The sequence below is a fragment of the Berghia stephanieae genome, chromosome 8 (assembly GCF_034508935.2).
Source record: "Berghia stephanieae isolate SIO BIC M18660-M18661 chromosome 8, UCSD_Bste_1.3, whole genome shotgun sequence".
NCBI lineage: Eukaryota > Metazoa > Mollusca > Gastropoda > Nudibranchia > Aeolidiidae > Berghia > Berghia stephanieae.
Window position 1 is genome coordinate 5699530 of NC_088367.1, and position 13644 is coordinate 5713173.

General features: G+C 37.3%; 1 protein-coding gene across 2 annotated transcripts; it reads left to right on the plus strand.

Annotated features, from left to right (window-relative positions):
- Nucleotides 1-1004: 1004 nt before the first annotated feature.
- On the plus strand, nucleotides 1005-12455 carry LOC144978083 (uncharacterized). 2 transcript variants are annotated; one of them, XM_078923637.1, is made up of 3 exons: nucleotides 1005-1360; nucleotides 10348-10705; nucleotides 12093-12455. In XM_078923637.1, the coding sequence occupies exons 2-3, from the start codon at nucleotides 10424-10426 to the stop codon at nucleotides 12189-12191; spliced, it is 381 nt and encodes a 126-aa protein (XP_078779763.1). In that variant the 5' UTR covers nucleotides 1005-1360; nucleotides 10348-10423; the 3' UTR covers nucleotides 12192-12455. The 2 variants fall into 2 exon arrangements, with proteins under 2 accessions (XP_078779763.1, XP_078779764.1); XM_078923638.1 differs by lacking the exon at nucleotides 1005-1360 and adding an exon at nucleotides 2293-2415.
- The last annotated feature ends 1189 nt before the right edge of the window (nucleotides 12456-13644 follow it).

Here is a 13644-nt window from a genome sequence, read left to right on the forward strand (position 1 = left end):
CATGCCGCCTGTTAGGCGATATTACAATTTTTCGGACAAAGACAACGCTGTTAACGGCCAGGTACTCATTTTACACCTGAGTACGGTGAGAGAATGTGATAAAGAGTCTTTTCCAAGGACTCAACTATGCGCTGAGCGCGAGGCTCGAACCCAGGACCTATCGATCTGAAAGCGAGTGTCATACCACTAGACCACATAGCCTCACAATTTTAATAATAAAGAACGCCATTCCGCCTCGGTACCATTAGATATGGTACAGTCGCCAAGGCATTTCATGAAGGGTATAGATAGTATGCGCTTGGCTAAGAAGCTCATAACATTGCCATCCGGAAGTATAACGGACCAAAACACAAAACTGTGTGAGTATTACTCATAAACGCGGATGGCAAAAAACAATAACAAAGACCTGAGTGACGTCATCTTCGAACTATCTCTATTGGTAATCCATCGAACAAGATGCCTGCCTAATGTCAACAGGAATCACCCATGTTGTCGAAAGTGAGCATATTGGGGATTAATAATAATCTTGCCCAAGGAAAAAAAAAAATACCTGAAGAGGGTCTCGAACCCGAAACCTTCCGAATCCCAGTGCAATAATAATAATAGGGAGACCTTCCTAAAGCTCCTCGTGCTAGCACTTCTTTCAATTTGTATTTTCACCGTGGATCTTTTGTCATGAGTTTATTTATTCAATTTGTCAATATAATATAGTAGCGTTTTAAAAACTCGAGAACAAACCTTGATATATTAGGGTTAGTTAAAGGTACTAGATTTCTTAGGGTTAGTTGATGGAATATTTGAGTTGTTTCCCTTAGCACTAGGAGCTTTCGGAAGGCCTCCCCAATAATAATAATAATAATAATAATAATAATAATAATAATAATAAGAAGAAGAAGAAGAAGAAGAAGAAGAAGAAGAAGAAGAAGAAGAATCATCATCATCATCATCATCAGGCACACCACACTGAGATTTTTCTTGGAATTTATAAAAGGTCACTTCCGATCACCTTCACCTTTATAATTTGACATCAACTTTCAGTTTTAAGTTTCAATATGGATTTTTTTGCCAGTGTAGAAATGAGAATGAAACACCCAAAAAATATTTGACACCAAAATTGATGACATAAAACACAACGTTTTCTCACGTCATTTAATAGTGCGATTCCGTTTCAAAACAAAAGAAGTTCTATTAATACATTATTTGGAACATCCACATTCGATTTTGACTGACGTTTCGTCACTGTCAGTTTGATGAGTCCTGGCTTTCGTTTTGAGTTTGAAATCTCGATAGCGACTGCTGTGGGCATACAAATACATGCCGTTTTTTTTGTATTCCAAAATGACATTTTAAAGTTCAAAAGGTATTGGTCAGACAAGTCTCTATTATTTTAAAACCTTTGCCTTTACTTTACCGATTTAGCTTTATTTTTATCAACCATCATCGACTTCTGATGTAATAACAGCTGACTTCTCTAACTCCGCTAAGCCTAAAATCCTCTTCTGCCCTACTACTGTGCACTGCAAGAAAGGGGAGGCCTTCCGAAAGCTCCTACATCCCCAGTATTCTTGTTCTAGTAGGGGGTTTGGGAGGGGGGGGGGAAGACTTGTTTGTTTGTTTTTTCAAAGCCCCCCCCCCCCTCCCAAACCCCCTACTAGAACATTATAAAAAACAAGAATACTGGGGATGTAGGAGCTTTCGGAAGGTCTCCCCAAGAAAGGTTGTTTTTTTTTATTATCCATCTGTCAATCCAGTAGTAAATGGGTTGCAAGGTATGTTTGATATGGTGGAGAGGTCTTTGTGACACATATGACTTATGATATAAGTCCAGATTTATGTAGGCTTTTACAGCCTTTTATCTGCTCTTGTGCATTCGTGAACGTATTTATTCACGTCCCTCAAAACTGGGCATGCCACATAGTGGAAGGAGGTGTCTGAATTTAACTTTACAAAAAGTATTTTTCTTTTTCACAATGAGCGTCAAGACGGCACTTGAATGCCTGCAATGAAGGGGCGTCGACAACTGTTGCAGGCAGGCGGTTCCATTTGTCGACTACCCCACTACATTTTTCACAGATTAGTATCTTTACAAGGGGCAGAGGGTAGTAGATGACATGCACATATATTTGCAGGTCTGATAACGATATCCCAAGTTATTGAAATTTTATACAGAAATGATGACAGGGTTTGTTACTCTTTACGATTTAAAAACTTAGCGTTTGTTCTATTTATTGTAATCATTCCTTACCTTTTATCTCTTTGACTGGCTTAATCAACATTGTTATAATTCATGTAATCTTTTATTTCTACAGAATTGGTAACACCCTTGAAATTAATCATCTCTTCTGCCAACCAAACCTCCCTCTCCAATTCTCTTTCACACACACAAATACACACCCGCCAACAGGGGGAAGGGGGGTAAATATAGCTTCTCAATTTCTTAACCCCCCCCCCCCCCCCCTATCATCTTCTTTTAACTGATTTCTAACCATATTACTCAGCTGTGCTTAAATGGTCCATTTTCAATTGACAATTCATCTCCTTCATTCTCTCTCTCTCTCTCTCTCTCTCTCTCTCTCTCTCTCTCTCTCTCTCTCTCTCTCTCTCTCTCTCTCTTGCTCTCTTGCTCTATTTCCTTCATTCACACACACACACACACCTGTCTCCTTTTCAGCCTCTTCCCCCCCCCCCCCTTTTTTTTTTTTTCTTCATGATTTGATTACATTATATTAATGTATTTGGTTTTTTTTTAAATTCTGTTTTCTTTTGTGGGTAGCCCTATTCGTCCTTAAGGTCGAATAGCATCAACCGCCGTTGCTGTCCGTAAGGACAAATAGTGTTGCTTGCACTATTCGTACTTCACACTACAGCTGGGCACTATTCCGTTTCTGTTTGTACTGAGATAGATTCGATTCTACGTAATTACATGATATATCTGTATCGTCTTAAATTTTTTGTTAGTGAGTCAAATAATCAGTTGAGTGTATATGTGTGTGTGCGTGTATGTGTTAGTTTTGTGTGTGTGTGTGGGGGGGGGGGGGGTTGTTTTTTTGTTTTCTGTTTTGGGGGGGGGGGGTTGTTTTATTTTTTTTTTTGGTTTTCTTCTGGGATTTTTTTTCCAGAATGGTGATCGTTTCCTTATTAGGAACTATTATCGTGTTCTCCTTTTGGCAAGTATCCTATTCAAATGCCTGCTCGAAAGTTTGGGTTGGTTGGGCACAGAGGAAGATTCGTCAGGTATTCTTTTCTTTTTTTTCTTTTCTTTCTTTTTTTGGTGGTGGGGGGTAATTTTTTTTTCTTTTTCTTCTTTAAAAAAAAATTTTTTTTGTTGTGTATGTGTGTGTGTGTGTGTGTGTGGGGGGGGGGGGGGTTGCCTTTATTACATGTTTTCTATCTATGATAGTGGTCTAGTATTAAAATTGTCAAAAATATTATATTAGTCATAGTAATATAAGCAGCCCAATAACATCAACGTATCTCTTAAGAAGCAGTTTTTTAAAAATATTATAATCTTGATAATTCAGTGAGGGCCATCAATATTGGCTTGAATTTAGCCAACATTTTTCATTTATTTGAACAATGTCGATACATGTCCTTTAACATCAGAAAATTTTGTTATAAGTTGTACCGTCTTGAGTAGACGAGCTGTATAAAAGAATTGTAGATTTAATTCACGGAGAATTCAATGAGTTAGTGGCAGTGAACGAGGTAATGGTATAGACGGTATGGAATTTAGCGGCTTTACAACACGCAAATTAATTCCAAAGCCGAAAGCACAACGTTGCATGTAATCTAATCTACATTTACGATGTCAAATATATTAAAGATTAATAAAGGACACTAATACCAAGTCCTCAATATTTTCAGTACTTCATTCGTTAGCTAATACTATTAAGTATTTGGTATCCACTTTTGCCCTGACGAGAAGTTAGAATGTCAACGGGCTGGGCTTTGAAATGTCTACGGGTTGAAACTGGATGAAATAGGATGATACAGAACATAAAAGCCCAGTTCGGCCTAAGAACAATAATTTGCCTATGTTCTTAAACTCAGAACAATGGGTTATGTTATCAGGGGTGTTGGGATTGTTATTTTGATCTGGATAGGGGTCTATAGATAACAACATCAATATTAGAAACGTCTCTAACGTCTGATAAAGCTAAGATTACTGGCCAAAAATATATTTCTAACTTTAGTTAAAATTTGAAAAATAAAAACACGGAAATATATACATAATAAGCTTTATATATTTTAAACAATGGTTACAAGAAAAAATACACGATTTTTCTCAATAATTCGGTATTCAAACAACTTTGTATGCAAATGTTGTATTCCAGATGTGTAATTTGGCTTATCACCACTCAATGTGGTAACTCAATAGATATTACTAATACTAACTTGTGTCTATGTACGCAGTGATACAGACCTGCCAAGCATTCGACTTATTGTATTATAGTAGTGGGATGGCAGAATACCATTTCGAAAGGGATTTGTGCTGCGTTGTAGGTTAACAAATCATCCCCATCGACGTGTAGAAATACGCAGGTCTGACATCCGAACCCACTTTTCAGCTTAGTTTAACATTGTTGTATAATGGACAGTATTTTGCGTCTTTTTTTGTTTAGATTTCCATTACAACAATGAGCCAATAAGGAAATGGGTTATCAGACCTGAAAATAAGTGCACGTCGATCCACATCAATTTAAAAACCATCACCATCACAGACAATAATCACTACCACAAGCACTTTTACAACAGCCTCATTACCATCAGAATCGATACCACCATCATTTGCACAATATACGTATCAGCACCACCATCAATATCACTACCACAGCATTATACCTACCATTACCATGGTCATATCAACTATTGCCACCACTAGCAAAAGCATAACTATCATGTCAGCCACCACCACTCCAGAAAACAATCATTTTAAATACCAATATCACAGGCGTACACTATAGCGTCACCATTGCCTTCAATGTTATCACTTCAGCTTCTTGATCATTGACACCACCACTACAAGTAAATTATTGTCGTTCTCGTCCCCACCACATTATTCTTATTATCACTATCAACATCACCAATGCATCAGCTTTGTAACTACCACCACCACCACCACCATCATCACCATCATCATTTCAATCAGGGATCATCATTTCAATCACGACCATCACAAAAAACAACAAAATTAACAGCATCATCACTGCTACCACCACCACTAGCACTACTAACTACTATCACCACAACATCGACTACCACCACCAGGGCCCAATTTTATGTAAGCAGACTAGATTTAGTTATTTACTAGTGTAGTAAATGATTTGCTAGCCTTAAGCCGAGGCGGAACAGGTGACTAAAAAGTGGGATTTCATGAACGTTTTCTAGTCTCTGACTAGCGAGGCTCTTGCCGAGAAGTGGGCGTTGTAAGGACAGTGCCTAATTCAGCTATTTTGTGCTTGTAACATCAAGCTCTCTAGTACACAATGGCAAGTAAGACACCAGCCTTGATATTTTCAACGCAAAAGATTTCCAAAGAAGAAATTAGCAACACCTCCGTTCCGTTTCATAATTGAACTTACTTTTGCCGTGATTAATGGAATCACGTGATATTGACTGTCGACTGATCAGACAACAATGATGCCCATGGTCGACTGTCAATTATATATTTAGGCCAATGAAAGTGTCAGTGAAAATCAAACGAATTGAACTTTAAAAAAAACAAAAAAAAAAAACAAAAAAAAAAAACAACGGAAAATGTGTTCTGACGAATCACATTATTTCAGTCAGTGTCATGCCAACAGAATCATTTTTGTCTCCACTATACTTTCTAGTCGTTTGTTTTTTTGTTTTGTTTTGTTTTTTGTTTTTTTGTTTTTGTTTTTTTTTTGGTTGTTCTTTGAAGCGAACCCTTTCACTTCGAGTCTCCGTTCATTTGCAACCTGCTAACCGATTAGATTCCGGGTTTTTTCCCTAGTTTTTACTCACAAAAAAAATTGTACTTTCGAAGGTCTAGCATATCTTACATTTTTTAAAAAGTAGTGACAATACCAGCAGGACACCTTTTGCCTCTGTCATTCGTAACCGAAGTATTTTCCTTCCGAATCGAAGCTCTCTCTATCTAAAAATAGTTTATCGACGATATTACGTATCCTAGTAACTAGTCTCAGACTGCTTAAAGTCCGGCCTCAGCAATAAATGACTAAAACTTAATCAAACTTAGTCTGAAGGTGACGTGATTTTAGTCTGGGAAATATTTGGTCAGCTCACATATAATTCGATTTTTTCAAGTCCTTGGCTAAAATCAAAGACTAAGCGCTAGTCCACGTTCATAAAAAACGGGCCCAGAGCGTCATTATCGCCATCATCACCATAACAAGTAACAAGGTCACCACCATCACAGATTTTTTAAATTGCAAACTTCCGAATATTTTTTTTTTATTCGTTGAAGTTGGCAGTTCTAAAATTTACAGACGGCTTAGACTTACGTACGAATAATTTTTGCGAAGGGGAATAACGGATACTGTGACCCATTTATTATTGAAAAACTCAATGCTGCTATTTGATGTTTTTTCAAAAAATTTTTCTCCGTCCCGCCATAGGTTAAAAAAAAAAAAAAAACAAGAAAAGAAGATATCGTATAGACCGTAGACTGTACAGCTTGGGTAAGAAGGTGGGGGGGAGCGGTTGACAAGACTTGATAATGAGCGTGAACTAAAACATCGTTAATCATTGTCACAGTCACAGGGGGAGAGCATTTAACGAACGGGGATGGTGGTTGTGGTTTCTGTAGGTGCAGAGAGAGAGAGAGAGAGAGAGAGAGAGAGAGAGAGAGAGAGAGAGAGAGAGGGGGGGGGAGGATAAAAGATTTTAACTTTGTAATATTATTTAAATATCTATCTTTAGCAGCATTTAAAGGACATAAAAAGTTGATAATAATAATAATAAATTAAGTGTGTGTGTATGTGTGTGTGTGTGTGTGTGTGTGCTTGTGTGCGAGTGTGTTTGTGTGTGAGTGTTTGTATATTTGTCTAATTTCAGAAATTAATTTTATCTCATTGTATTTCATGAAAAAATTATTTTATGAAGCGGCTGAATATAGATAGCCTATGTGGAAGGTTAGATATTACAAGAGGTTTATAAAAATGAAACGAGTCATTTTGTTACATCACATTCTGTCGATTATACTTTCATAATTAATTTAGCTTTCGTATACACATGAAATTAAAATTAAACCAAATTTGATCTGGATACCTGATTTTTACTCTGATCTAGGTCTCTCATAGATTTAAGTTTTTAATCCAAATGAGAGCGATCTATAATCAAGTTTTAGTCCAACTGAGTCACATGATTAGGTCTGTCTAACGGTTGATCTTTTCTTAATATAAGTAAACACGCTGCTCTGTCTATGAAAGTTGTAAACATACTCATCGGTCAAACTGGAAAAGTAACATAATGTGACGTTGGATATTTCAAGAACTGTGAACTTTTTATTATTGAGGCCATTTTGAGCACATCTGCAATGTGACCAATGACTCGAGCACGTGGAAAATTAATGTAGATCATCCCCATTGAAAAAGAAAAAGAAAGAGTACAGAGTGGGAGGACGTTGGGAGGAAGTTGGGTGGTTCAATCCTTTGGCGTGTCCAACCCTCCCTATTTAATTGTGTCTACGATGAACCCGAGACAGGTATTGCTGTCTCGAAAGGAAGTTCCCTCCACTGGGATCTAGGTTATTTTACCAGCGTTTATAGTGTCATTAGGTTACTTCATGGAAATTTGTAAAATCTGAATTGACCGTTCCAACACTTGTGGTACTTCGTTTTACAAAGAGATGAAAAAAAAGTTGAATGAAATATTGTTGATGTCCCGTTTCAAATATTTCGTAGATCTGACTTTAAAAGCTAATCAAGAGTGGAAGTTATTAATATTTTGATCCATATTATTGACAAGCAGAAATTATTTTGTTTTCTTAGTTTGAAAGGAAGATTCAATTTAAGATTTGATACTAAAAATGTATAAAACAGACAAGATAAAGTCTGACTTATGCCCTTAACCTTTACTCCCATAATGTTTTTGGTTTGGTGTATTTGTGTGTGTTATTTTTCTCTCTCAGTTCCTTTTTTTTCTTTAAATGATATAGGCTAGTAGGCTACGAGTTTACATCTTCTGTAATCGTGCCATAATTATACATAGAACATACGAAAACATACACGCACATACATACATAAATACGTACATACACATAGATACAATTATAACGGCGATTGCGACACATTTATTTAGGTCATATCAATGACAGTAAAAAAGAAGAAAATAGTTGAGTCCTTGGAAAAGGCTCTATACTCACTTCTCGCCGTACTCAGGTGTAAAATGATTTGACAGCGTTGTCAGAAAAAAAAAATATATCGCCTAACAGGCGTCATGTTTCGTTCTACATGTTGTTGCTGTTGGTCAGGGACCCCCTGTAAAGCGCTTTGAGCACATTTAGTGGCTATTGCGCTATACAAAAGCTCAATTTTTTAACATGGAATGAAAGAAAGAAAGAAAGAGAGAGAGAGAGAGAGAGAGAGAGAGAGAGAGAGAGAGAGAGAGAGAGAGAGAGAGAGAGAGAGGACGACGACAAAATAGAGGAATAGACAGAAAAGGAGCGAGAGATAACCCGACAAAGGGAACATTAGAGATTTATGGGGGAAAACATGAGAGAGAAAGAAAGAGAGAGGAAGAAGAATGAGAGACAAGGAGAAAAGAAATGTGACAGAAGTCAAGAAAGAAAGAGGGAGGGTGGGGGGGGGAGAATAAAATTGAGAGATAGATAAAGAGAGAGAAAGGTTTTTAGAAAACAAAAGAGGAAGAAAATAGAATATATATATATATATATATATATATATATATATATTATATATATATATATATATATATATATATATATAAGATAAGAGAGAGAGAGAGAGAGAGAGAGAGAGAGAGAGAGGAGAGTATGTGAGAGAAAGAGAAATACGGAGGGAAAGAAAAACAGAGAGAGAGAGAAAGAGAGAGAGGGGGGGGGGGAAGGGAGAGAGAGAGAAGAGAGTATGTGAGAGAAAGAGAAATACGGAGGGAAAGAAAGACAGACTGAGCGAGAGAGAGAGAGAGAGAGAGAGAGAGAGAGAGAGGGAGGAGAGAGAGGAGAGAGAGAAGAGAGAGAAAGAGAGAGGAGAGAGAGAGAGAGGAGAGTATGTGAGAGAAAGAGAAATACGGAGGGAAAGAAAAGAGAGAGAGAGAGAGAGAGAGGAGAGAGAGAGAGAGAGAGAGAGAGGAGAGGGGGGGGGGGAGGAGGAGGAGAGAGAAGAGAAGGAGAGGAGAGAGAGAAGAGAGGAAAGAAGAAGAAGGAGAGTGAGAGAGAAGAGAAGAGAGAGAGAGAAGAGAAGAGAGAGGAGGATGGGAGTGGAAGAAGATGAAAGGGTGTGTGAGTGGAAATGAAGTGACGAGATAAGGAGAGAAAATACAAAGGAAGAGACAGGTGGAGGGAGAGAAGAAATTAGAGATAAAAGGGGGAAAATATGAGTGAGAGGGGAGAGAGAGAGAGAGAGAGAGAGAGAGAGAGAGAGAGGAGAGAGAGAGAGAGAGAGAGAGAGGAGAGAGAGAGAGAAATAATATGCTTTTCATCTACCCATACTCATAACGATGCTTACGTTTCAACCGTCGTTAAAAAAGTGAAGACGTGAAGGACTGAACACTCCGATTTTGTAATTCCAGTTAATTACATAGATAACATGGGCGCACACAAAAAGCCACGGAAGCAGTGACATATATAGGTCACTGTAATAACAATGCGATTTATGGGAGGGCAATAACCTTGAATTTAATACATATAAAATTACGGTGACAAATATAAACAACGGCCTTTCCGTCACTTGCCCTTTACGTATTGCACGCCTACCTCATTTGCATAAGCACTGAAGGTCGGCTAGACACTTTTTAAGAATACGACCTGAAGGACGAATAGATACTCCGTTCTTTTGTCATCATCTGTACGTCTTTCCTGTTGCCCGAGGAAGACCAAAGGTCAAAAATTGAATATTTGTTTGTTGTTTATGATCCATATTAATATTAACTCATATTTTTTGTTTCTTTTCGACTGACTCACTTAAGCATCTTTTTTTTTGGTTATATGTATAGGTTTTCCAATCTTGTACAAGATATTACAACAATCTAACCAATGTTCGAAGCTCATGTCAGTGTCAGATTGTTTTCCCTGGGATATTTTTAGAGAAGAAGGGATTTTTTTTTTCATCAACAAATTTAATCAGGATTTCATATATCTCTATTTAGTGTATATTTTTAATTTTGTTTATTTTTACACAGATAATCAAAATTCTGAAAACATCTAGACCATTCCAATCAACTGTTGTCAGCTGTCCATCACATCTCAAAATCAAGTATGGATAACTGTGTGGATTTTGATCCGTTGGAATTCTGCAGTTACAGTCCAAAGTCTCGGCTTTCACCAATTATAACATCCATCACATCCCAACGGTTTGTGGAGAATTTGGTGAGCAACAATAAAATCGTGCTATTTTCCAAGACCTCGTGTCCGTATTGCGATGACTCCAAGTCGTTATTGGCTGAAATGGGAGTGAAGTACAAAGTCGTTGAGTTGGATACGTTACAGGAAGGCAAACACGTACAGAATACACTTGGTCACATAACGGATGCCAGGACAGTATGTTTCAATTTAAATTTTTTTTTTTGAGAGCTTTACTTATTCATTTAAACCAGATGTAGCAGGAATTGCTCTATAAGGGTTTGTTTTGTTGTTGTATCTAGCATTGATTCCAACTGCCTATTATGTCTATATTGATGTCGGTAATCAGGGGTTTTACCAAAAATGTATGTCACTATTTTGGGAGCTTTATTATTAATAATGTATAGGAAAAAAATCGTGACCAGAGGTCAATATCGCTATCCAGGGGTTGTCGTTATTCAGGGGTGTCATCATCCAGCCAGATGTTGCCCTGTATAAGCTCAACTTTTTTTTTTTTAGATGCCTTTGCCCAATAAGTATTGCAGCACTGAATTATGGATCCATTCAGCTGTCCTTTTGTTTTTGTTTTTTGTTTTTTTTACCTTCTTCATGTACTGAGGTACTGAATTGAAATTAAAGTGTCTAATGGGCTACTGAAGGATTCCTGATAGCCTGGTTGGTAGAGTACTCACCTCACATGCAAAGGCAATGGTTTAGATCCTAGACCCCCCCCCCCCCCCTGTCCATTTGATGATGGGGTAGCTGGATCTGTCAGTTAGATCTGATGGAAGAAAGTACTTTGCAATAGATAAGTGTCCTTGTCCAAAGGGTAGCAAGCAATTGCTACTCTCCATTAAACGACATTGAAACTGGGATAAACTTAGCTATGGGGGCCTTATGGTTCTGAAGTACATTTTTCTGGGTCATTATCCCCTCTAAATCAAGACTGAATTGGCTTGTTGTGCAGACTTTGTTATTTTTTTTTTTTATTCTTCTTTGATTTATCCTGCTCAAGATTATTGTGTCTTAGGAAATGAATTCTATTTTAATCAAATGTCAGCTTAAACTTAAGCCCATTTTAGCACAAAGTTTTATGGTCGAAAATAAAATAAATGTATCTGCTTAAAGGGGAAACTTTGCCTCTTGGATTTTGGACCAAAAAGAGATTGTTTAGTCTTGTGGCAATTATTTCCTTGATGAAAATTCAATTCTTTTAATGGGTACAATAACTGCAACAAAGCTGAGATTATTAAAAATGCTTCAAATTCACAGATGCAAAGTTTCCCCAGTTGAAAGTTTTATGTTTGCAGAAAGTAATAATCATGGAAGGCAATCTTCTGTATAACTAGAACTTTATTAAATGAAAATAAACATCGCATTTAAGCATCAACTGATTGCTAAACTCTAAGAACAAGTAACTAGTCAGTAGAAAAGAAACAGCCAGACTTACATGAACATGCCAGATTGACCAACAGCACCAGATTGGCTAATTGGTGCCAAATCCAATATACTACAGAAAGGTATTTGATTTTTTTTCTTTTTGTTTCTGATGACTGCCTTGTGTTTCATACATTTCATCTTCCAGGTGCCAAGGATCTTCATCAACGGCCAGTGTGTAGGAGGAAACAGTGACCTGAAGCAGCTGAACAGAAATGGGATGCTTAAAGTTTTGTTACAAGACTGATAAATTAGCCCGTCGGAAATAGGAAAGCAACACTAAATTATAGTCATGACAGTGATATGATGTTACTTCTTTGTCAAGTATTCCCTCATAGGATATCATCTGGAAAAAGACAACATTTAGCTGTCATCTGCATTTTTTGCCAAATTGAGACCTAAAATTTGCCAAAATTTGCCCAAAAAACCCCCAAAATTTGCCAAAAAGACCAAAATTTGCCGAGGACAACTAAGCGTTTCAGTAAAAATTAACACGCGATTCAGAAAAAAATATATATAAAAGACAATTTTTTACATTTATTTGACTTGAGAAATGAAATGACTGTGAATAGCGTTGTTACAATGATTTTAAAGGATCATTATCCGTAGAGAGTAGCTTCCCTTGGTTTGGGCCCAGGCAAAGCTGCAACATTTCTCAAGTTTCGCACTTTTTTTCTTCGTTATTTTGTTTTCGCTTCTTTTTTTCCCCAAAATTTGCCACGCGATTTGCCAATTTTCCCAAAATTTGCCACGATTTGCCAAAATTTGCGGATCGCCCTGATATTTGAGGCCGCAAAAAATGCAGATGACAGATTTAGTAAAGATAGGATTGCCGTGTGGAAGGTGTTTTGTTGTGGAGCAGAATGAAGTAATCTGAATCATAGCTGAATGCTGTCGTAGGCAGTATTTCTTATGGGAGGAAATTTCTGATTCTCTGCAACTTGAGCAATTTATGAATTTGGCACATGCAGCTTTATGATTTTTGTCAGTAGTTTTTGTATTAAATGATAGAGGCCATTAAGACATGTGGTATCCTGTTCCCCATCAAATGGATAGAACAACTGGGGTTTTTGTTTTAGCTCTTACGGCACACGTGGTGAAAATAGACCTGCATTTATTGCCAGATTACTAATTGTTGTTATTTTTAGAATTTCTATAAATCATTTTCTGTTGTTGCCAAGGAGATAACGAATTCTATTGGAAATGGTTCAGTAGCAAAGAACAGTTAAAAAACGGAAGGAAAAAGAAAACCATTAGGAAAAAAAGATACAGTGTACCTCCGTTATGAGAAAGTTGATGGGACTGGAGGTCAATGCTCATTAAAACTAAAGTTTAGTTGAATCTGAGGTGATCCTTTTGATATCAATTGTAACTTTGTAAGTATTTACATTTGATATAAATAAATTCATTACCTCCCTTTAGCCATATTCCCACTGCTAGTACCATGACAGTCTTAGGATTGATCCCCATAACCCCTTTGGTTAATAGGTTAAGATTGATGGGCCATCTCCTTTTCACTCCCATGGGTTCCATTCTTCTTCACACTTCACCCTGGCTGTCATTCACAATGATACGCCTACACATCCAACACACAGCCACACATTAGGTACTGGGTGGGGTTCTTGACCTCCCATTGTGGGCAGGGTATTGTGTCTCCTATCCCCTTATATCTGTTTTCCAACATGCTTTCTGTCTTTGTC